The sequence below is a fragment of the Haliotis rubra genome, unplaced genomic scaffold (assembly GCF_003918875.1).
Source record: "Haliotis rubra isolate DU_JTF1 unplaced genomic scaffold, ASM391887v1 Scf109, whole genome shotgun sequence".
Taxonomy (NCBI): Eukaryota; Metazoa; Mollusca; class Gastropoda; order Lepetellida; family Haliotidae; genus Haliotis; species Haliotis rubra.
This window is the reverse complement of record NW_025764992.1, coordinates 1,162,834-1,189,158: the sequence shown is the minus strand read 5'-3', so window position 1 is coordinate 1,189,158 and position 26,325 is coordinate 1,162,834. Positions and strand designations below refer to the sequence as shown.

The window sequence follows — 26,325 nt, the reverse complement described above, 5'->3', positions numbered from 1 at the left end:
TTGACTCAGCGTCAGCTCCGCAACAGCGCTGTTCATATCGCACGTGTGTAGAAAGTGACACAGTGTGTAGGGAGTATTACGGGTGTAACGTTGTTGTGTTGAATGTGTTTGTTTCAACAAGAGTAAAGCAAGGGATGCAATATGAAAGATACTCAGAAGACACAGCGAATACATCAGGCCAAGCCGCGAGACCCGAGTAAGTGGAGCGTTCGCTGCTTGCTTCGATCAATGTAAAGCTTGGGCTCACTGGCGACAGTCGGGAAGTAGAGTCGGAGCGAGCAGTTGCGTCGCACACCTCGATCATGGCGGAGTGTCGGTGTGCTTGTGTATAGACAGCTGATAGACAAGATGTGTATTACGGTTGACACGGAAAGATACCATTTTGCACGAGGAGAAAGTGACATCGGCAGCACAGTGCACGAGCTCCGCTAGGGGGCAAGTTGTACATTTCGTACCCAGGGTTCCTAGCGGCTGTAGTGACGGAGTCGGGAAGGGAGTTGGATTCAGTATGGCCCTACATCGGCCATCTCAACCCGCGAGGCAGGGGGCTAAGAATGACAACGACAAAGAGGAAGAAGACGCAGAGAATAACGGATACATTCAGATTTTTGTGAAACCGCTTGAACAAGGCAATTATAGTTTCTTCCTCAGTTGGTTAGGTCTGAGCAACACCAATTTCTCCAGCCATCAACTCGGCGCCCTCTACGGAGTTGGTGTGTTGTTCTCTAGTGCGGTCTTTTACCAGTTGCTAAGATGTGACGTCGGGATGTTATTCCAGAGATTGTGTGGTCTCATTGTTCCTATGTTCAGTATATTATGTGCATTTTACTGGCTGTCACTGTACTTTCGTCGAACTTGGAGCACTACGAGTGTGTACCTTCTATTCAGTTCTTGTTATGTTGGAGAAACACTAGCACAGGTATTCTTGCGGGACTGGGGTGCCACCCACCCTTCCGACCTCACCCCCCAGGCTGGTGTAACCATAAACAGCGTCACCCAGCCATTAGTTATAGTGTTCGTCCTGTTGGCCATCAGCATAGCGAGTGTGTTTTCATCACTCGAAACAATACATAGTGCTGTTGTTATTTTACTTGTGAGTTTCACTCGATTCCTAGCATGTTCCGCATTAGCAGATTTGCCTCAAGGAATAAGACCCTACGTTGCATATACATGCGGGTTTGCAGGCATACTGGTAGCCAAATATATGGAAACAGTCTTAAAACCCCCAATACAAAACTTTATGACCCAGGACGGGAAAATCCCAGTTATCAAACGTCGGCGATCTAGTTCATCGAGTGCTCATGCATTTTCTGCACATAGATCGGCAAGGAGGACATCGCTTCCAGCTCTCATTCAGAAAAGCCAGGTAAGAAACTTCATATACAATTATAGAACGATGTTGTTTGTCCTCATGTATTTCCGGGATGGGATGTAAACCCATACAAAGCCCCTTCTGCCAAGGTCGAGTGCCGGAGCCTGGTGTTGATGCTTTCATCAAGCGCCGAGCAGTAGACCCACAAAGTTCAAGGTTGGGGTCAAAGCTTACATTGACTACGCATGCGAGTTTTCTCAACATAAGAGCAACTTATCATAATATGTACACAAAGCTTTCTGCAAAACACACATGCCAACCTTCTACTATCGGTGACATGTGGTATTTGTCTTTCAAGCACTACCCTAAATGTTGTAGTAATGTATCAAATGTGCCCCCAGGTTTAACACAATGTTGTTATCATACAGCATTAGTGACACCTGATCTGTTGTGGTGTGTGTAACACTGAAAGATATTTTTCATTGGTGAATATATTTTAATATGTAACATTATAAGAACCGGTTGTACTTGTTACATTGAAATGCTGCTATAGGATGATTTAGGTGTATACACAAATATACGACTAGCACTAAATAACACAAGTTGTTCACAGAGGTACAATGTGTAAGAAGAGCCAGAAAGACTTCCGCCTGTATTCCCCCTGAAATTTCATATTCCTCAGCTGATAAGGATGAGTTTTAACATGTTTCTTTAATTGTATCTAAATAACTAAAAACATATCCAACTTCTAAAAATGCCACTCAAAGAAATTTGTCCTCACCGTTAAAATTTAGGGGGGATATGGCGGAAGTCTTACCGAAGTGCCATACTGGCCAATGCTGTGACTCCCTGCTTTAAAGGGCACAGAGTTAACAAAGACCTGAAATTGCATTTTCGTCCAGTAGACTGGTTTGATAATACTGATTGATGGCAATATACACTGTAAACTTTGTTGATTCGTAAACGTTCAGGAACACAAGTGATATGTACAGCAATGTACAGTGTTTACAACTGAAGCAAAACATCTCCATTTGGTAGAGAAGTACATATTGTTTACTGTGAAAGGAACAGGTATTTTCCTCAACTCTCTCATTATAACAAATTTCAATGAAAATTTTGAGGAAATGATGCAATACTAAATCAAGTCAGTTTTCCGATTATTTGACAACCATTAGTCATTAACAGGACATGAAACTATGTAGTAAATATAGAGTAATATATTTGTCAACATGCAAGCAATTGTCTGTTTCCTCATGCTTTGAAGGGGCGGTGGGGGTAGCCTAGTGGTTAAAGCGTCTGCTCCTCACGCTGAAGACCCGGGTTCGATTTCCCACATGGGTACAATGGGTAAACCCCATTTCTGGTGTCCCTAGCTGTGATATTGCTGGAATATTGCTAAAAGCGGCGTAAAACCAAACTCACTCACTTGCTTTGAAACAAATCCAGTGTCTGAAATTGCAATGAGAATCCTGGTTTATTTCTTCTTTTCAAGTATAGTATACATGTATATTGCCCCATTAAGGACATTGGCACCGTGTGCAATATTGCTTTTTATTTCCTTCATGAAGGATAGGGTGTACAAATGAATAGTGATTGCATATACTAGAGGTTTCTGTATAGAAGACACGTATTATTCAAACACTGCCTCCTTGTCATGGATTTTGATATACTGGTTACATTCTTTGGAAGATGTGTTTTTCTGTATAATTTGAGTAGTTAATATTTGTTTGATGTATTTTTATCGGGAAAAACAATGAATAACATTGTTCAACATATGGGAACAGATTACTTCAAACACACAATTTTGATTTGTAAAGAAAACATAATTTTTGTAGCTGTAACCAGATCAAGTGTTTATTGTATTCATGTCAGAATATAAACAGAATTGAGGACTGCATTCACATGAAGGGTGTTTGATGTTGCAGAAAAGTGTCGATTTCACACCAATGTATGGAGCGGATGTATTAAAAAATGTGTACAGCATCCCCAGAGATGTATTATGATATTCACTGCACCAAATTCTTGACAATAGGTATAAAGATCCAGTAATTTAACTCATTTTTAAATATTTTACTTCAGTACAGCATACAATTTGTATATTTTACAGGACTGTTATACTTCCTTTAAGGATTGTTGAAATGAGTATTTTGGGGGTTGTGTAGGCCCCACATGTTACAGGTGAGGGTAATGTCCTGTGGGGAGGGGTTAAAACTGGCATGTTGACAGCCATGTGGGGTCCAGGAAAATACTGCCATATTTATGTTACATTAAAGCCTGTTGAAATAAAAGAGGTGGACCTCTGGGAGGTATTAAACACAGTGCCAGCCCAGATGATGGTACTTGGTAGCCAGTACGGATTCATGTTGGAAACAGTTTCTGTATTCTACACACATTTCCCAAACCTGACGTGACTGTTGCCGTTGATGGAGACTTTCTAATTGTTCACGGTTTTTTAAATGTATTCATTGATGCTAGTTTTAACTTTGTAAGGGAACTGTTGTAAAGTTTTGTGATGTATAAATCTGAATGCCATAAGGTTTTAAATATCCTGCCACAAATCCTTCTTTCCCTAAACCTGAATTATAGATATGTTGGCGATGTCAAAAAGATTTTCAGATATAAAACAGAAATAAACAGGATCATTGCATAAGAAAATAGCTCCAGCACTGACGCTCGAGAATAGGATTTGACAGACTGGTTCTTTTATTTCAACAAGTTTTAACCATGATAGCGATGCTGTTACTTTTGAGAGTCACAGTAATAACTCATACCTGACTAAAAAGAAGTCAGGGTTGTTATTTATTGACCTAACCTCCTGACCTTGGAATCAGATTTTATCAGTCATCAAAGTTTTGAACTGCAGCCTAAGAGATTGATTGAGAACCTTACATGTCATAACGCTTTAGTTCCATGGATTGTACCTAGCTTATTTAACAAATTTCATTGATTTTTATCTCACGTAAGGCTTGATGACATCAGAAGAGCCACTGCGACTGTGGTAGTCGGGACGTCCGTGTCTAGGGGAATTTCGTTTGGTCCAGTGCCGTCACCTCACAAAATAGCCTATACTACAAGACTGAACTTCACCGAACGTGGTTCCAGTCAGGGTACAATTCTATGTATTACAATGGTTACAGTTGTAATGGCAATCATTACAAGTTCCTGGTGTCTTCAAAGGGCACGTGTAGAAAATAAATGACAAAAAATGTTACCCAAATTACCTTGATGATCTGTGTAATACAAAGCCTGTGTGATGTGATCTGTATGTCATATAAACTGAACATACAGTTCACTGAAAGCATAGTGTTATTCCTGAATTAAGGGGGCGTTGGGATAGCTTAGTGGTTAGAGTGGTCGCTCATCACGCTGAAGACCTGGGTTCAATTCCCCACATCGGTATAATGTATGAAGCCCATTTCTGGTGTCCCCAGTGTTTTAGCTGGAATCGTGCTAAAAGCGGTGTAAAACTAAACTCACTCACTCACTTTAATTAAGGGATTCAGAAATGTTATCGATCTCAATAGAAAGGAAGGAAAACTTTATAGACTACTGGTACTACTGTTACTGTCTAGGTTATTGTGGAAAGATGTTTTGAGGGTGAATAAAAGTAATTTATTGCCGGCAAACAACACACCTTAACTTCTATTCCTACCTAGAGACAGTGAGTGAGTGAATTGGGTTTTACGCCGCTTTTAGCAATATTACAGCAATATCACGGCAGGGGACATTAGAAATGGGGACCCACAGACAGGTTTGGGCTAGTTGACTGAAAAAGTTTATGCTCAGGCCGTCACAAGGACTGGCTTTGTCTAATGCTTAGTCTCTGAATATATATTTAATTTTAATAGTAAAATTTTAATAATAACAAATAAACTCTTTAAATTGAAAAGGAGACAGAGCGAGATCGGAGATTCTGAACCTGAGGAAATCTAGACTTGCTTCATTTAGGGCTTTAGCACTCAGGGTGGGCAGTAGGAAAAATAATGTGGTTCAGGGACTGTGAGACAGACTAAGGCTGGCTATACACTTCATAAGAAGAGTTTGTTGATATGGGAAGTTAGGATTATTGTGTAATAAACTTGACCTAATCAAGTGATTAGTATAATCTTTAGGTAAGTTGGTGTTACATGTTAATCCTGACAAAAGATGGCTTTGAGCATGTTTATGTGTGACCATACTTTGATCTTTGTAACAAGCAGAAAAATTCACGCTGAAGACATTTTTGTCACCCTCTTTTGATTTTATGTCCTGTGTATAAAGGAATGAGGATATATATCATGTCGTCTTGTGTGAAAACGTGACGAAATGACAGTATCGTGTGTGAGAGCATGTGTACTACAGTTTTCACATACACTGACATGGACATGGTCTTGTTTCATTGGTCTACTTTACAATGCTTTATGGTCCTTGTCTGTGTCTCAGTAACTGGTCTAAATATGTTTATTTTATAAATGTTAGGTACTCGTTAATGTACGATGAGTCTGTTTCCAGTAGGTCAAGCTCAGACCTTTGTCAAACGCACAGAGCATTTATTAGTGAATGATGCGCTATATAAATGCAATTATTATTATTATTATTATTCCCACAGCCTTTTTTGGCTTGTTATTGGGGAATGTTCTTTGTTGATTTGATTATACAACTTCAATAGGTGAGATTCCCTACATGGGTGTACAATGTTTGAAGCCCATTTGTGGTGTCCCCCACTGTAATATTGCCGGAATATTGCTAAAAATGGCGTAAAACTAAACTCACTCAAGGAGTGAATCTAATGTGATATTTTGAGTGAAACCCTTTGATATGCTGTAGGATAGCTTATTCAGCGGTGAATTTGAAAGGAATATTTGGGATTAAATGCTTACAATATGTTACAGAGAATATTTATTGTTCCCAATGATGTATTGTATTATTATACTGTAGTATTAAACTGTATTATATTTGTATATTTCGTAGTCTGGGTTTGTCAAATAGTTTGCTTGTTGTTTAAAATCGCCTTCAGAGTAATTCCTCTGTATGGACCAGACAATGCAGTGATTGACGTCCTAAGCATTGATCAGTGGAATTGGGATACAATGACAGGCATCACACGGTTCAAAGTGGCATTATCTGTGAAGGTCTTGGTTAGAATTGTTCTTCAGCAGCCGTTGCTCGTTATGGGAGGTGATTCACCAGATCTAGTGGTTTGACTCAGCTGATTCCTGTCATCCTATTCGATGTGTGTAGTTCAGGGATTTACAGGATGTGAATTCCTGCATCCTATACGCATATAAATTGACAATGGACGCAACCAAATTTATTAGCGCGTCCACAGGGACGCAGGAAAAGTCCAAATATTTTGTTAAAAATTTCAATCAAGTAACAATAAGTTATTACTGAGTCTACTACTAGCCGGGTTATGGTATCATTTGCAATATAATTACTGTAACAATGTGATGATCATGATACACAATACAATATCAGAAGCTGGATTACAACAATATTACAACATAGTGTTGTTAATAATATTCAAGTGTTTGGGACCCCCATTTTGTAGTCCAGGACCCCTGAAAATTAAGAGTATGAGTCCCATGGACCCTCAAATACAGGACTCAAGGTAGATCCATGATGGTAACAACTGGATGTCTAATACAGACTCTTTTTACAAACTACTCGCATATAATGGGATTATTAATAATATTATTGAACGGAAGCAAAATATCAAACAAATGGTGTGAAACCCAACCCATTCCAGAGAGTTGACCATTTAATAATATACACTCAGGAACATGGAATAACCTCATTAACCATGGAATCTGAAAGAATAATTTCACAATAGTTGATAAAAATCGGAAGTGGTTTTTTCCAACTGCTCACAAGCACCTGTTCTAGTTCCCATACCTGTTGGAAGCAATATGGCTGATACAGGTTGAGTCTGTTGTTCATTCATGCGGAGCCTCCTCTGCTGTTATCTATAGTTACCAGAACTCACACAGCTCCCGATCTAGATACTGTTCAGTTGGCTAATACGTAGTATTCATTTTGTGGTTGTGTAAATCTCCATGTCCATGCCGTTAGTCTGTCTGATGACGCTAGTTATCGACAAGACAAGAAAATGTCTTCAGCGCTCTTGCTGACACTACCAGCTATGGTAGCTATCACTGACTTTATCACTGACTTTATCACTGAAGCCTGAGAGATTCTGTGCTCTCCTACACAACTATCGTCTCTCGATCACAGCTATAAGGCAGCCATTTATTCTATCCATCATCACTATGCAATGGTACCTAAAAAGCTATCTCGCCCTCGTTCGCAAGTCATTGTACTGCGATTAATGTATAATAAAACAACATGATAAAAAAGAGGTCATGGGCATTTTGTTGCGAGTAACCCTTGGAGAGAGATAGTCTCATGTAGCAAGTCCGGTCGGGATTAGTGCTCGATTAGTGATTTTAATTATTGATTAGTCCAGACGAGCTTCCTGTGGTGAAGATAACCAGAAATTGGATCTCTTGGAAGTGTTTTTGCCCTGTGAGGCATTCCAACAATTCCCCACTACGCTGTGTTTCCACGTTACAAGGCTAAACACCATACGCTACAATAAGGTTGGGGGAAGTTGAGAATATTGTCTTTGTCGATTGTGAGATGTGTAAACAGGGGCAGCGCTGCAAGGACCTGGTGGGAGGTCGAAGGTCAAGTTCATTACGTCAGTATGATGCTGTTGGCTCATTTGCGGAGTAAATATGCTAATACTACAAATTCTCTTGACACTAGCGGATTACGAGTGTGTATTCGCGTTAATCGCATTTATGGGCAGTAGATTTTCCTGAAACATTTACGTTGTCCTAGCGAAGAGCTGTTGCTTGTGGGTGAATGTGGAGGTAGCTTATTGCTTCTTTATCCTCTTGCAGGAGAAGATGATTAATGCAAATATTTGAAACAAGAAGATCAATCCACGAAAGCATATCTCTTCCTCACTTGCTAATCAGGGTCGTTGTACTTGAAAACACCTAAAATGTCGAATCTATACCAAGAATGCTGTTACAGGGTCGTAGGACTGAATGTTTTTGCTGAATTTAGTTGTTTCTGTGATATAATTGAATTCCACAAGTGTCCTGAGAGATTTAGAACGTATGAGGGACATTGGGTCTGGATTATTCCGTTTTGGTAGAAACCAGATTAGCTTATGAAATTTCAAGTTGTACTTCCACAAATACGAAGACTATAAATAGTGCATGTACATAGGCGGATCCAGAGGGTGTGGGGGGGGTGCCTTGTTCTGAAAGTTTATTAAATGACCATTGAAACTCGCGTGAAAACAGGCAAAAAATGAACTGTGCACCCCTTCTTCTCAGAAAGCTGTATCCGCTGTATCCCTGATCTATCTGTTTGTTGCTGAGTATCTCTCAAAGTTTGAAATGAGGAACTTGAAGTTTTGGCTGAAATGTGCAAATTAAAGTTGAAAGGGATGAGAATATTATTGAAAATATTAATGCAAAGTTTGCAATATTCTGTTGAAAAATGTAGATAATAAGAGTTACCCGGTATTTGTTTCATTCTTATAATTGTTGGAAAAAATTCTGTAGAACAACCTGGTTACCAGTGAAGGACAGCATCATTTTCAGGGTGTCTGTTGTCAAAATTGTGGAAGTGATTCTATAGAACTAGTTACAGTATCTTGCAGAACTCTTACTCTGATGTTGTCATGTTTGTGAATGATCTGATAAATAAATGTGTTAAAGGTTCTGTATTTCTTCACACTTCATGCTGACAAACAATACATCAATAGAGATGTATTCCTTTCTTTCTCATGAATAAAATATCTGATGGTATCAATAAAAACCCACTGCTTCATCACCAAGATCTGTAAATAATCAAGTCTGAGTTGAATAAACCAGTGGTTGATATTATCAGCAATAACTCCAACATGTTTTATAGCTGTTATTCCACAGTTACATATATTCCGGATTTATCACACAGATCTGTAAATAATCAAATCCATTAAACCAGTGGTTGATATTATCAGCAATAACTCCAACATGTCTTACGTCTGTTATTCCACAGTTACATATATTCCAGATTTATCACACAGATCTGTAAATAATCAAATCCATTAAACCAGTGGTTGATATTATCACAATAACTCCAGATCTGTAAATAATCAACAGATCCAAATAATAAACCAGTGGTTGATATTATCAGCAATAACTCCAACATGTCTTACGTCTGTTATTCCACAGTTACATATATTCCAGATTTATCACACAGATCTGTAAATAATCAAATCCATTAAACCAGTGGTTGATATTATCAGCAATAACTCCAACATATCTTACGTCTGTTATTCCACAGTTACATATATTCCAGATTTATCACACAGATCTGTAAATAATCAAATCCATGAAACCAGTGGTTGATATTATCAGCAATAAACCATGTTAGATAGCACCTAATCTATTAGTTACCTGACTGCTCAGCTTTTTGTTGCTGCCATTAAGTCCTAGGACCCTGTTTTGACCTTGGCACACACAAGTCTTGAGACCAATATATTATTGATATATACCGACACCTGTATAATCATGATGTTTGTAGACGATGTTGGAATGCTGGTGGAACGGTCCTTCTGTAACCTGCAGGTGTGTGGCAAGGTCTTGATGTGTTATGACACCCCACTTGAAACTGATACCGGTTTGGTTTGGATGTTTTGCAGTGTTTAGCAAACTCCTTCAAACTAAATGGTTTGAAGTGATAAGCAGTAAAGTTTACTATCTCAGGACAGAGTTAAGTATTTCTTGTCAGTGAGCTCGTGCTTCAGGCTTCTGAAACAAATATGACCACAACGTAGGAAGATTTGTTTACGGTTAATGTTCAGCAGGAATTAAAAAAAAACTTATTCAGGTGACCCGTTGCTTTACCTGACCATTAAACCATTAAACACTTGGCAACAGCTGTGATAAAATCCATATTTTCATTCGGAAAAAAAATTAAATGTTTGCATATTATCACTGCTGGAACTAGTTTGACCTTCAAATTAGCGATTATTGATTTCGTTTATTCAATTAAATCCCTGAGCTACAGACCCTATCTGTTGGTCCCATGTTAAGTGGAACAAGCATATGTTTCACTCAAATAGGTGGTTCGTTCGTAGATATGGAAATATTAAATGTACATTACAATATGATGAAGGGACCTGGAATGGTCCTGAAACGTTGTGAGGGAAATAAAAAAGAAGTTTAATCCATAAACATATCTTGGACATCTATGTACAACTTCTAAATGCCACTAAAAGACATCATACATTACAATAGTTTTTGCTTTTTATGATGTGGAAGCTTTAGGAGAACTAAAGTGAGCCCTTGCTGCACTCTCATAAAGTAAACATTGAATACAGTTGAAACGAAAGATCCTGAATGTTTGAGTTTCAGGTTAATCAAAATGCATTATCGGATACGGAAATATCAAATATTCGTTACATTATTTTGTCAGCATTGTTGCAAACCGTGTATTAAGAAGAGTGATCGGCTTTGGGAAGGTTGTAACAGTTTTCAAACAAGCTTCATGTAATTATTGACAAGAGTCAACAGATGGCTGGTATTTACAAATACAGATGATTTGATCATTATGGATGCCGTGTCATCATGGCTATTTACAAGCTGGTAGGCTGTGAGTTACCCAGATCAATGAAGTGTGGCTGCCGTGGATGGTATCGAGCCCTGGGGCTCAACGGTTCATGTGGGTTATGGTTTCATACTGATTTCAAACATGCTGACTAAGCATATTTATTGGTTTCCGTTACAAATATGAATATCTGAATGTATGTAATTGTGATAGCAACAAATAATTCCATTTAATTTGAAAAGGGGCCCCAGTGGTTTGGGAGATTCAGAACCTGAACAAATCTAGACTTGATGTATTAAGGACTTTAGCATTGCAGAAAGGGAAAATAATGTGGTTCAGGGACTGTGAGACAGACTATCTTGTTGTACAATAGATGATTTGTACAGTTTCATCTGCAACTGATGTGGTGGGGTAGCCTAGTGGTTATAGCATTCACCCGTCGTGCCGAAGAACCGGGTTCAATTCCCCACATGGGTACAATGTGTGGAGCCCATTTCTGGTGTCCCCCTGCCGCGATATTGCTGGAATGTCGCTAAAAATGGCGTAAATCACTCACTCAAGTCCTCAGTGTTGTCTGCAAAGATATTTTGAGCACTGACTTCTTGTTTTTCAGTTTTATAAACATTTCCATTTCTGTTATAGTGAGTGAGTGAGTGAGTTTTAGTTTTATGCCACTTTTACAATATTCCAGCAATATTACATTTCTGTTATCGGCTGGGTAGGTAGGCTAATGTTCATATATATTCTGTCCTAGTATAGTGTGATGCATGTGTACTGTTAGTGTATGTATATTTGTATGGTGACTCCTTGATATTCAGCCAGATTACCTGGTTATGCTCCGTCGGGCATGCTGATTAGGAGATAGGGCTACCCTAGGGGCAAATGTTTGTCAAATGCCCCTGGGGTGGTGGTGATGGCCTTGGATCCTTCTAACCTCTAGACTGGGTTGTACATCCAGACTTTCAACACTGTCTCAGCTTGTTGTCCCACATGTTAAACACTGTGCGTCATTGTATATCTCTATTTGGGTGTAATATGTCTTGTACATCTCAGGGTATAAATAATCATGACCAATTTATTAAAATCAATACATTCATGCTAATCTTTTATATGTTCATTTGTAATACTGCTACTGTAATACTGCCATTGATAGTAATTTATATTGTAACATTTAAATACACTGTTACACTGAAACAACAATATATATACTGAGCATTGTAAATGTTGCACATTTTTTAAACATTATATCATTTTTACATCTTTGTATTAAACTATAGTTACTTAAAGTTAATATATATCATAACATTTAAGTAAACTGCTAAAGCTCCATGTGTTAAAGGCTGTAAATATTGTCCATCCATTGGATAAACAGTGCAAATAACACAATCCCTGTGTAAACACTGTATACATATAGACTCCCAGATGTTAAACACTGTAATGTGTGGGTATTGTATTGCCCTACAATAAACCCTCATAAAGCAAGGATCTAACTATGCAGATTGTAAACAGCATCTTCAGATTATTGATTTTGTGATCTGACTTGCATCCCACCATTCTGCACTCTGTATTTACCTTATGAGGGTAAGTACATTATCATGGCTAGTATACACATGTACATATTTCAGCCTGTGAATTTGCATATGTTTAAATATGAGCATATGGTATTTATATAAGTTCCATGTTTGACATACTGATTCTGCCTCTGCTGTTGATGTACAATGTAGAAGGTGATACATACTTATTTAGTAACCATCCATCTATCCATCACTGTATCCGTCTGTCCATCTGTCCATCATAAGTATCCATTTTTCCAGGTACCATCATCTTATCAATCCATCCATCAAGAACAGTATCATACATCTATCCATTTGTTTAATCATAATTCCATCCATCCATTCATCCATTTAGTTGTCATGTCTATGTCCATATTCATTGGTTCATCCACCATCCTAACTAACATTAAATTAGTTTGTCATCAGTAATAAATTAGAGATTCCAGCATTATATAATTTACCAAAAAGTAGCCAAGATTTGTTTTAGTTGAAATAATTAATCCTCAGTGAAATGCTATTCCATTTGTTCTTGTTTATATCATGGCACTCTTTCCAGCGTGGAAAATGTAGTGGAATCGCTTTGTATGTTTAATTATTGACTGGTAGACTGTGTGGAATGAGTGTATATCTACAGATCAGGATGCTGGTGATAGGCCTTGCATGCTGCTTCATCAATATCTCATGTGTAGGTGATACGATGTGTTATTACCATGCTCTGCAACACACCTGGGAGATGAGGTTGGTGTGTCAGCATGCAAACACTTGCATCTCATGTATCGCTTTATTGACAAGTTTTTGCAAACCTTCTGGCGAGAATATTGGAAGTAAAGCATTATGTATAGTTTTATTCCCTATACGAGACAAATCAACCATAAAAAAACTAAAATTAGAAATCGATATAACTTTGGACAATTTTAGTTGTTACAACTCTGGTTTATAGTTAGATGAAGCGAACATTATTGTCTAGTTTTGAACAGTTTGAAGACAAGACCATTTAATCCAGAATATCGAAGATAATAACAAAAACCACACCACACCAATAGGTTTTTTTTTCAGTCTGTGAAGCATAGGGTCGGACTGTGAAGTATGGGGTCGTATTGCCATTCTGTGAAGTATGGGGTCATATTGCCATTCTGTTAAGTATGGGGTCGTATTGCCATTCTGTGAAGTATGGGGTCGTGTTGCCATTCTGTGAAGTATGGGGTCGTGTTGCCATTCTGTGAAGTATGGGGTCGTATTGCCATTCTGTGAAGTATGGGGTCGTGTTGCCATTCTGTGAAGTATAGAGTTGCATTGCCCCAGAATTAACTCTTGATAAGAAGTTATTTACAATCCAGTGTTTTAACCTTGGATGTTTTAACTGTAAGATTAGTGGTTTGTAAACATTTCTTTGAAAAGATTCAGGTGTGATTTAAACAGATGCTTTTTCTCGAGTTCCAAACTTAAGAGCAAAGTCTTCAATTTGGAACCATTTTCAATTCATCTCTTGTACAATTACATATGAGTCCTGACAGTGGTCAGTGGCATTGTTTCAAAAGAAAGGAAACAGTAATTTCATTATCTTAAACCATGTGTTGCACTTTCACGATATATTGCAATACATATTGCAATACGCCAATGCATATCACAATATATCGCAATACGAAAATGTTAGCAATACCCAACCCTATGTAATAGGATATGATTTGATCTTCCTTGTATACCACAAACAGTTAAGGAGCACTATATTCTTTCAATTGACTAGGACTGTTCTGGCATGCCCTGTCTTGCCATGACAATTTTACTATAGTCATGTAAAAGAATCAGGAGACCTTTAATGTTTTAAGGGGTTTATGTACAGTGAAACCTTCTAAATGACGACTCAGAACACGTCACGGTAGAAACTATTGGGAATATCTAAAGCTGATTATAGAGACGTTACCCTGCCATGCATGCTTATCATAAGAGGTGACTAGCAGGATCATGCTCATCTACTAGGTTAATGCATGTCATTGTTTCCTGGTGCATAGATAGAGGATCACAATGTCATCGATCACTGGAATTTTCAAACTCATTTGTATATTGGAACGTTAGTATGTTAAGTGCCATGTTAAACAGACAGACAAATAAATGGACATTTCATTGGTTTATGTTTTCTTCTTACCACTCATTGGTTAATATTTTCTTCTTACCACTCATTGGTTAATATTTTCTTCTTACCACTCATTGGTTAATTCTTTCTTCTTACCACTCATTGGTTAATTCTTTCTTCTTACCACTCATTGGTTAATTCTTTCTTCTTACCACTCATTGGTTAATTCTTTCTTCTTACCACTCATTGGTAAAATTCCTTGTCCAGCACATTTTTCTGATAATGGAATTGTAAGGATTAACTAAGTTGTAAAAGTATTCTTAAAAGCCTGGAGATGTTAGGCTGGTGAAGTGGCTAGGTGAACTTCACTTGTCATGCCAGAGGTTGGGTTTGATTCCCATTTCTGGTGCCCATCAACTGAATATTGCCAGATGAGGTGTAAAACCATCATGTCTCGTGCACTTAAAGAATTACATGATTTCAAGAGGCCTGAACCTAGTTTAGTACATCTGTCTGTTCAAAGCACAGTCAGTACCGGTGCTGATTCACACCTTCTTGAAGGCTGTACCGATCTGGCCATGTCCAAATTGCCGACATTTTAGTAATGCGCTTCCGATGCTTCTGACACTAATATCTTTCACAGGAACCAGGTCTCAGGAAAGTAGCATTTTGGAATAATTTGTAGCTTAGTGATTACCTGGATAAGTTTTTTTCTTAACAGAGCTGAGGTGTTAAGCACAGAGCTTGGCATTTGTCAGACATGTCAGATTGACTGCTCAGGATACTAGACTGTCAGTGGATGGGATACGTTTATCGTAATACCTTCTGAATACAACTCAGTGTGTTTTATGGAAAAAAAACCTGAATTGTGCATGCAAGTGTGTTTTACTAACTCTTGTGTTCGTGAGTGAGGGGCCCTCGTTAACATTGTCTGAGTATACTAACCAGTTCAACAAATTATGATAACAAATTAGAGAAGCACTTGACATGAAAAAGGTTATCTGCCAAAAAATATTTATCAAGTAGCAAATTGTTTACCTATGTGGACAATGTATTGTTATTTTGTCAGTGAGTCAGTGGATGAGTGAGTGAAGTGAGTATCGTCAGCTTAACTTTTGATTATAATATATGTCATATCATATTCTAACATGGATAGTTGTCAGGAAATATGTATGTTAATCATACAATGGTTTGTTTTCTCAGGAGGATAAAGCCAACAGGAAAAGATATAAACTGGGAGCGTTTTTAGATAAATATGAAAATAAGGCAGATACTGCTTTCAGTGTTGACAAATATTGCACCTCCCTTGTCTGTTGGTGATCAAAGTCAAAATTGATATTTGGGGAGTTGAACAAATTACAGTTGTCACCATGATAGTCAGTGATAGAGAAATTCAGTTGTTAAACATTGGCATAGTGGAAGATTTTCACAAGTGTAGGCAGCTTAAAGGCGTAATGATAACAGAAATTTAGCTATTTTTCAGTTTCTCTGCAATAAGCTATTTGTATGACAACTGCTCTCAACGGTCCGTCTAATTCAGTCCCTACTTGAAGTAATAGGAATATCTGTCTGTAGTTATACGCATATACAGCACAATCTGTTTCCATGGTAACCTCATGTAGAGTTGCTCCACTGCATTTGAACTGGATTGTGGCTGAGACAAGGACATATTTACCAGACCAACAGAGCGATCTAAGTGATCAATGGGACATTATTTTTTGTCTTTGATGAAATAGTGTCTTGTAGTACTTAATCCAGGATAACAAAGGTCTTTACCGCTCAGTAAAGCATATAGAAGAGGGAAATTATCAGCCAGCTTAGGCCTGGTGCTCTGATAACATTTGATGTCAAGTTGTTACAACAATATTGATACTGTGACATCTATAATCCAGTGATTATATAGGCTGAGCTTAAAGGGTTACTTGTATTTAGAGTCCAGTAATGTTTACTACCAAGCAGTTTTTAGGAAATAATTATAGTCCTCTTTCAGGTACTTATTATCTTTCAGGTACTGCATAATTCAGCTGCAGCTTTTCAGGCTCTGCATAAATGGGCATTATTTGAAAATAATGTTTCAGGTACTGCATAAATTCCCATCATTTTCAGGTACTGCATGCATTAATTCCCATCTTTCAGGTACTGCATAAATTCCCATCTCTTCAGGCTCTGCATAAAATTCCCATCTTTCAGGTAATAAATTCCCTTTTAAATTCCCATTTGGGTCAAGTTAATTGAATTATTTAGATCTGACCTTTTAGGCTGTTGCTACAACTATCCTTTGGGAAACTGAGAAATTGTCTGCTTCTTGAAATGTTGCTGCTGAGTGTGACTATCTTGATGGAGATGTTAGAAGATGGAACTTATTGTTACCCTGCCTGGTGCTAAATAAATGTTAAAGGGATAAAACAAGGTCTGGTTGGTTTGAAGTACTCCGTCTGAATGGTCCATGAAACTATGACATGCTAACTCAGGGGGCTAACACTAAAACCAGCATAGTCTAAGAACGGAGGAGGGACGGACGGACAGGCAGATGGACAGATAGTCCACTGTGTAAGTGCAGTAATCTTCGATGTTAAACCCCACCTCACATCTTAGTCAAATGTTATGGTAATATTTTGAGTCCTGTAGTTATAGTAATATTGGAGGCAGATCATTCATGTGAGAATCAGTTCTGTTCCCAGTGTGACTCTCCTATACAGGTGCCCTTATTCAGGCAGTTTTGAAGTGCACAATCATGAAAACCCAGGAATATAAAGCCTTTACAAAGCACAAACTCTTTCACAAAAAAGAGGAAGGATGTCCATTGGATTTTATTTAGATATGATTTCTGTTTATCACGCATTCACAGGCATCTTCCGCATGCAGGAGGCCTTCGGACTCCCAGTGTCAATTGACGTCATCTTTTATCACTTACAAAGTGTCACATTTAATTTAAATTTTGTTGCTTTTTTTCAGTGATCAAAGTTGAAGGACTTATTTGTCCATTTTCAGCACTGACCTAAATGTTGGTATTACATGGAGTTTTGTCAGGGAGGATGATGTGTAAAGTTCAAACTACTTGTCACGTTTCAGGCTTTAGGAATTTATGGCTTTGAAAATGGATTTAAACTGACAGTCCTCATTGTAAAGGTGTCACTGCGGTAATGGATGATGCATGTTTTGCTTTTTCTTGAAAAGATTCTGGAGCAATGTTCGTTCTTCTTGATACCTTTCTGCCTGTGATCGTGATTTTTACTTTGACAAATACAGACTTGCAGGTTGTTGTGTGGAAACTGGTATTGTGGTGCAGTTCTGATGGAAACAAACATGACAAATTATTGTTCTCTGTGATTATGAAGATTTGAGTTGATCTGTGGCAACCCTGCATGATATAAGCAGAGACTAATGGCTCCCTGACTCAGTTGACACATGTCATCATATCCCGATTGTGTAGATCGATGCTCACAGTCACAATGTCGATCACAGGTTTGTCTGGTCCAGTTGTATACAGACTGCTGTCATATTGCTGTCGTATTGATGAATGCGGCGTGAAACAGCAATACAAATGTACAAGCGACACAAACCTTGAGCACATCATTGAATTGGTAGATTGCTTTGATGAGCTTAAGATTACTATATGTTTTTTTACCCAATCACTATCGGTTCTGTGAAAGGGGTGTGCGATTGAATACACAGTAGTGGTGTTCCGATTAACTGAAATAATCGAAGATTGGTCGCAGTGGCAAAACGACCAAGCAATCGATCACATTTTCTCATAATCGAACACAAACGATTTTGGAACGGCTGTAATAGAGTTTGAAATACTTGATGATAGAACATATCTAGGACGTTGTCAGGGCCTGAAAACGTGTTTATTTCTAAGAAAACTCATGTCACTTTCTGAAAAGTCATGACTGAATATTTCTTGAAGAATCTGGGAAGTTTATGTTACTCTGGAACTGAATCATTTTACACTGGATGTGAAATTTGCAAATGTAATTTGTGCAGTTTCAAAAAAACAACAACAGAGAACCAAATGTTTTTTCTTTATACTTATCTGCAACTACAACCTGAATAGGAAAATAGAAAAAATGACGCGAACCAATTTTTTTCTATGATTGGTCGTTGGTATTGAACCAATCATCAATTGTGAGATTTCAACCAATTCCCAACACTAATACACAGTACCATGGCCGCCATCTTGTTAGCCGCGATGGCTGAGTCTGAGTGACTCTGTGTGCTGGCGATTTAGTGCCTGACTCCGTGGGTGTGGGTTTGAATCCCAGATGGGACTCAACCCAACAAAAGTATAAGAATCTGTACTTTACTGAGAAAGTGCAATCCCAAATATAACATGTGTTTGAGTGAGTGAATGTCGTCCATTGTGCTGCATCAGCAGTATTGTTTTAACCTATACGTACTAACCCTGACGGTGTAGGTTATGATGGCTTAACAATAGAATGTGACCAACAAGGCCATGCATCACTGACGAAATGGGATATTGGTGAAGAGCAAAGGTTCCCCTGGTCGTGATTTCTCATCGCAATAAACCCGAGATCTATGCAAATCTGCGCTGATTTCCCCAGAGCTAGCTTGGTAGTCCTGCCGGTGTATACAGCCCGATCATCACGAAGACACCAACACCATGGCTGCCATCTCGCAGATTGAATTGATGATCCCAGAGTTGCAACATGACCCATGTTGCATGGAATATAACATGACCCACCATTGGGTAGCCGATGACATCGTAACTGGCCTACAGCCAGTGAAAGGATGGACGGTATTGTCAGAAATTGGTTGGGACGACCAACTGGTGATTCAATAATGTGGAAAGGATGTTTTATGTCATTGCATGGACATATACAGACAGGAAATTGATGATTTCAGAACTGTGTATTATCCTGGGTGGAGAACAGATCATAATTCTGTGTATTCCAGGGACCAGATTATATTAATTTGGTGAGGTTATAAAGTCTTTGTTTGGCTTTTAGAATCTAGGAGACAGGCGGGCATCATACTTTCTGGAATAGCATGTTTTTCATTCTGATCATTTTGGTTCACTGTAAAATTCTGGGGCCTTTAAGGGTTGCATACTTCTCAGGGAGTTGAGAATGAAAATCGAGTGCACATTGATCCAGTGACTGGGCAATAATGTAGTGCTTTTAAGCATGGTTCAGGTTGTGGATTTGGTGCATTATATATATACTGAAAGACACAAATAAAGGAACACAGGAAAATTCAAGCGTTTCCTTAATATTTCCCAGTTTTCATCACCAGCTTTGAATAGCACTGTGGTGATGAAAACTTGAAAATAATAAAGGAACGCTTGAATTATCCTGTGATCCTTTATTTGTTTCTTTGAGTATATATTATTTTTTGTCATCGTCATTATTTGTGGTCAGTGGTCAATATCATTAAAAGTGACCACCCAATCCACATCTAGTTGACTGTTATGATGTTATCGACCTACTCTGAAAAATAGCCCTTGTGTGTTAACAGTGATATTGCAGCCTTACAAACCCCTGAGCATGCATTTTATATATGATGCATCCCCAATCTAATCTAGCTGAATATATGTAGTGTTCCATACACAGTTACTTTTCTACTTTATGCATAACTTTATTTGCATAGGTGGGGTTGATTTTGTTTTTGTTTACTGATATTACAGCGGTAATACTGTAAGAAATAACATCAACGCTTGTTTGTAAATAGGCTAATATATGTAGTGTTCTTTTGTCGGAAGGCAAATATGATTGACACACTGCCGCTCAAAACGGCTGTACGTCACGTGTTTATTATTAAATCCCTCCAGGGCCTTGACAGAGGAAGCGTTCTGAATACGTCCAGCTTGTCAATACAGTATAAAGATTACACAAGCCGATAGTGTTCACATTTTCATATCGACTTCGGTGTATTGAAAGGATTTAAAAATCATATACCGTATTTATTAAGATCATTCAGACTTCATAAAATTCAGTGTAGTGTCTTGACAGCATTTGCCACATTACAAAAAAATGTATATTCTTTGAACCAGCTCCAGATTTATCCAGTAGGAAATAATTCACCTTACCTTACCCAGCAAGATAAGATCCTGTTGTTTTCTAACGGAAAGGTAACCATCAATCAAGGGAGATTTCAATACACTGGTTTTATCTTTTATACTGCGGAAGTTTACCACAAATGGTGTACGAGGGAATGAATTGAGGATGAAGGATTTACATTACAGTAATTACTTTAGTTGGTTGTGTCCAGGAAATGACTGGATTATTGCCGAACTTGACGTCTACAAATGTCTGGTTAGATGGATGTTGGGAGGAGAGGCAGCTTGTTCTTTTCATAATTCTAACCAGATTGTCTTTCAGCTGGAGTTGAGAAGCAGCCATTGTGTTGTAAGTCAGCACATGCACTTTGAGGCTTCTCTTGCTGTGGCCACTGTCGGCCATTGTTGAGGTGAAATTGGAAACAGAGATTGCTGGAACAAAATAACTGTTCTCCTTTTCTTCTCTGTTTCCTTGTCAACATGTCTAGTTAATTTGCATGGTGAGATGGCAAGTAATTCTTGTTGTATGTTATTGTTAGGTGGATGATGGTGATGAGATAACATGTTCCTGTGAGAGCGGAGAACATTGTATGTTTGTAGAACATAGATAGCATGTTCTTGTGAGAGCATAGAATATTCTACGTTTGTAGAGCATAGATGACATGTTCTTGTGGAAGCAGATCACATTGTATGTTTGTAGAGCATAGATGACATGTTCATTGTATGTTTGTAGATCTTAGATGACATGTTCTTGTGAGAGCAGAGAACATTGTACGTTTGTAGAGCATAGATGACATGTTCTTGTGGAAGCAGATCACATTGTATGTTTGTAGATCTTAGATGACATGTTCTTGTGAGAGCAGAGAATATTGTATGTTTGTAGAACACATGACATGTTCTTGTGGAAGCAGATCACATTGTATGTTTGTAGATCTTAGATGACATGTTCTTGTGAGAGCAGAGAATATTGTATGTTTGTAGAACACAGATGACATGTTCTTGTGAGAGCAGAGAATATTCTACGTTGTAGAACATAGATGACATGTTCTTGTGGAAGCAGATCACATTGTATGTTTGTAGACCATAGATGCCAAGTTCGTGCGAGAACAGAGCACAGATAGCATGTTCCTGTAAGAGCAGCGTTCCCTCCTCTGATTCCACAATGTCATTAAAGTACAGCAAGTATTTTTTAACTGATTGGCCCGTTACCCATTTCATCATGAAGACTATCAAGCTGAACATCCTCAAACTGGTTCTCAGGCAGTAATTAAATCGTCAATGTTTTTGCAAATCCATCCAGCAGCAAGTTCAGATCGAACTGGGTGATTGTGAAGACTTTCTTTCGTGTACCAGAAATCAATCGCCCTTCTGTCTGGTCCTGAGTTCTAGGCACATTAAATAGGTTATTGTGAAAATGGTTTATTTATAGTGCTTTATATCATCACGTGGCGCTGGCATCTTGACTTGAAGTTTTATGTTCGCAATGAGGGCTCATTGCTCTCAAGTTTCTGTGAACAATGAAGGATGACTCTCAACAAGGCTTATCTGGAATATTTCATAAACAAACACAACGATGTTGCCCTCAAGGTAATAGCGCCAAATAAAGGAATAAATCATCTTATGTGCCTCATTGTCATTGTTTGGTTTATGTTATTGGAACTGTGACAATTGAAGGAGATGAAACGTATTGCTACCATGAGTATATTGCTGAATACTGGACCCAATGACATTCAGAATATATAAATCATTGTATCTGTAGTCTATGTAGATTACCAAGTAATTTTACCTTCCCTTTAAAGGACAGCTTCACTTGAGCTGTTGGAATGTCTGAATTGCTGTACCTGTTGTCTCCTAATTTTAAGGGGGTTATGGGTAGCCTAATGGTTGAAGTGTTTGCTTGTCACGCCGAAGACCCGGGTTCGATTCCCCACATGGGTACAATGTGTGAAGCCCATTTCTGGTGTCCCTCGCCGTGATGTTGCTGGAATATTGCTAAAAGCAGCGTAAAACCAAACTCACTCACTCACTTTTAATTGTAAGGGGGTTATGGGTAGCCTAATGGTTGAAGTATTTGCTTGTCATGCTGAAGGGGCGGTGGGGTAGCCTAATGGTTAAAGCATCCGCTCGTCATACTGAAGACCAGGGCTCAATTCCCCACATGGGTACAGTTTGTGAAGCCCATTTTGGTGTTCGCCACCATGATATTGCTGGAATATTGCTGAAATCAGGGTGAAACCATACTCACTCACTCACTTGTCATGCTGAAGATCTAGGTTCAACTTACCCTTATGTACTTTGGGAAATAAAAATATTTAAAAAAACCAAAAACAAACTTACCCACCTTGGGACAATATGTGCTCATTTCTGGTGTACGTCATCATGAAATCAGTGATCTATCAACAATTCTAAACTCACTCACTCACTCACTCACTCACTCACTCACTCACTCACTCACTCACTCACTCACTCACTCACTCACTCACTCACTCACTCACTCACTCACTCACTCACTCACTCACTCACTCACTCCTCCTCACTCACTCACTCACTCACTCACTCACTCACTCCTCCTCACTCCTCACTCACTCACCACTCCTCCACTCACTCACTCACTCCTCACTCACTCACTCACTCACTCACTCACTCACTCACTCACTCACTCACTCACTCACTCACTCACTCACTCACTCACTCACGTTTCTTCCAGGAAGGGTCCCAGTTTAGAAGCACTAATTCTAACTTCACACAAGCACTGGCAATAAGTACCAGCCAGACAGACCAGATTGTGCGGAAATGTTCACGTTGATTAAAGAAGGTGACATCCCCACCTCTAGTGACAACCATTTTAATGGCAATCAAAAATGAATGATGCAGGTTACGAGTGTCAAATCACACAAAGGACCAGGAAGCTGAAATCACTTCGATAGTATTACACGAGACACTGTTAAAACATCGTGATCTATCATGCGTCGGCATATATACAGAGGTGTGTTAAACGTGTTATCACGTTTTAGTATAGAAAAAATCGTGATGTCTAATGTGTGGCGAGTATCAGGCCTGCCTGGTTTCACTTGCATCACGTGGTTATTACGCTTGGTTAAGCCGTTAGATATCTGACCTCCGCGGATCATGCTCGAGCAACTGTCTATAGCTGCGTGACGTAAGAGACAGGCAGGTGACAATAGCTTCACAGTCGCTTGATTATACTGATTTCAGAGCGTACAACTTAATGGCCTCCAGACGGATGAATTACAATTTTCTTTTCACCCATCCTCACATTTAGAATATTGGTTTAAAGATATTACCTACGTCAGACAGTTGAACTTTAAACCTGCGTTAAGAAAGGCACCATTCACACTGGCGAATAGAAGGGTTAAGGTGTGTGTGTGTTATCTGTACTGAGTTTGAATTTTAAGTTTTAGTTTTTTCTTTATCGTCTAACTGATGGGATGGCCAAGTGGAGAATGTGTTTGACTGATACAACAAGGGCTTGGGATTGATTCCCACTTGAGTACAATGAAATCCATGTCTGATGTGGCCTGCCGGGGATTTGCAGCAATGTTGTTGAAAGTGATATACAACTGCACTCTGTTACTCACTCTTTACAAACAAAAACATGTTTTTCCAATACATGTATGTTGCTTATATGGTGTTTTGCTATTTGGAATGAAAAAATCGGACATGATTTGTCTTCTATCATTATATCGTCTTTTTATGAGAAACGCAATCTTTGGTTCAAGTAGAAATCAGTGTACTAGAATATCTTACCTGTACATTCAGTCCATGTGATGTGAATCAATAAGTATAAGAGTCAGTGAAGCAGGAAGTGGTGCCATGGCTTAGTGCAGACTTTCCTGCCCCAGGATACTGACTTACATGTTTAGTAGGGGTGGTGGGGTAACCTCGTGGTTAAAGCTTTTGCTCATCACGCTGAAGACCCGGGTTTGATTCTCCACATAGACAACAATGTGTGAAGCCCATATTGCTAAAAGCAGCATAAAACTAAACTCACTCACTCACACACATGCACATGTTCATTATAAACACAAAGTCACCTTTTTTTAAAATTACACATTTTAACTTTGCAATATTTTTCACTATTTAAAGCATGGGCTATTAGTTTACATGTATGGGGTGGTTCTGATGGCATAATGAGTGAGTGAGTGAGTGAGTTTAGATTTATGCCGCACTCAGCAATATTCCAGCTATATGGCGGCGGTCTGTAAATAATCGAGTCTGGACCAGACAATCCAGTGATCAACAGCATGAGCATCGATCTGTGTATTTGGGAATCGATGACATGTCAACCAAGCCAGCGAGCCTGACCACCCGATCCCATTAGTCGCCTCTTGCGACAAGCATGGGTTACTGAAGGTTCATTCTAATCCAGACCTTCACGGGTGATGGCATAATGATGATGATGATGATGATGATGATGATGATGATTTTATAATCTCACGTTTAGTCAGACAAATTGGAAATAAATGTATGCTTATTGAACATGTTGACATGTTGATTCCTGTGTATTTTGGAAATCAGAGCGTTATCTCAGGAACTAAACCAGTTACTAACAGTCTAAGTGTCCATTGTACTCATGGTCAACAGAGATGCATTTCTATGTTGATTAAGTCGTCCTATTGTTTGATGTATCTTTGGACAATCTGTAGTCGTAATGTCAGTCAAGTGTACCAGTTTTGAACATCCATTACAGTGAGATGACTGTTGCATTTATTTCTGTTTTCATTGGTGTGTCCAAGTGTTTAAATAGGCTCAGTAAGTGAACCAGCTACTTACAGACTGAACAGCCTTCGTGATCATCGGAAACACATTTCTATATGCATGCGTCCTATTTTGGCATGGATTTTATTGAGAACAGGTAGAAATATTACTGTGTGCACCAGCAGATGTTTGACCTGCGTGTAATCTGCGGGCCTCCAGCTGTTGACGGACGCTGATGTCGCTTGCTGTCAGTTGCTGTCACAGATGAGGGAACACAGGCATATTGACACTGACATGATGTCAGTGGCAGACTTCTGATACTATCGTGGATGATAGGTGAGCCAGTGACGTCTGCACTGGAGACACTTTGACGTACGACCGATTCTATCTTGTTTGATGAGGAGCTAATGGCTCAGTAATGTCAGACGAGATACGTTGATGGTATTGATCTTGCTGTGACATTAGGAGAGATGTTGCCTTGCATGACATTAGTAGGGACATGTTGCCTTGCATGACATTAGGAGAGACATGTTGCCTTGCATGACATTAGGAGAGACATGTTGCCTTGCATGACATTAGGAGAGACATGTTGCCTTGGATGACATTAGGAGAGACATGTTGGCTTGCATGACATTAGGAGAGACATGTTGCCTTGCATGACATTAGGAGACATGTTGCCTTGCATGACATTAGTAGGGACATATTGCCTTGCATGACATTAGGAGAGACATGTTGCCTTGCATGACATTAGGAGAGGCATGTTGCCTTGCATGACATTAGGAGAGACATGTTGCCTTGCATGACATTAGGAGAGACATGTTGGCTTGCATGACATTAGGAGAGACATGTTGGCTTGCATGACATTAGGAGAGACATGTTGCCTTGCATGACATTAGGAGAGGCATGTTGCCTTGCATGACATTAGGAAAGACTTGTCGTCAGGAGAGACATGGTTTAGCATAAAATCTGAAGGGACATGTAGATTAGCATGACATCTGGAGAGACGTGTGGACCAACTTGATATCAGGAGTGATCGATCATGACATCGCGAGAGACACCA

At 38.9% G+C, this 26,325-nt stretch overlaps 1 protein-coding gene across 1 annotated transcript in view; it reads left to right on the top strand.

Moving 5' to 3' along the window:
- The first annotated feature begins 72 nt into the window (after positions 1-72).
- LOC124282685 (cGMP-inhibited 3',5'-cyclic phosphodiesterase A-like) overlaps positions 73-26,325 on the top strand; it is a 186,795-nt gene continuing 160,542 nt past the window's right edge. Inside the window, 1 exon segment of the mRNA XM_046718713.1 lies at positions 73-1,366. Within this exon segment, the coding sequence (XP_046574669.1) occupies positions 509-1,366 (858 nt within the window). The 5' untranslated portion in view covers positions 73-508.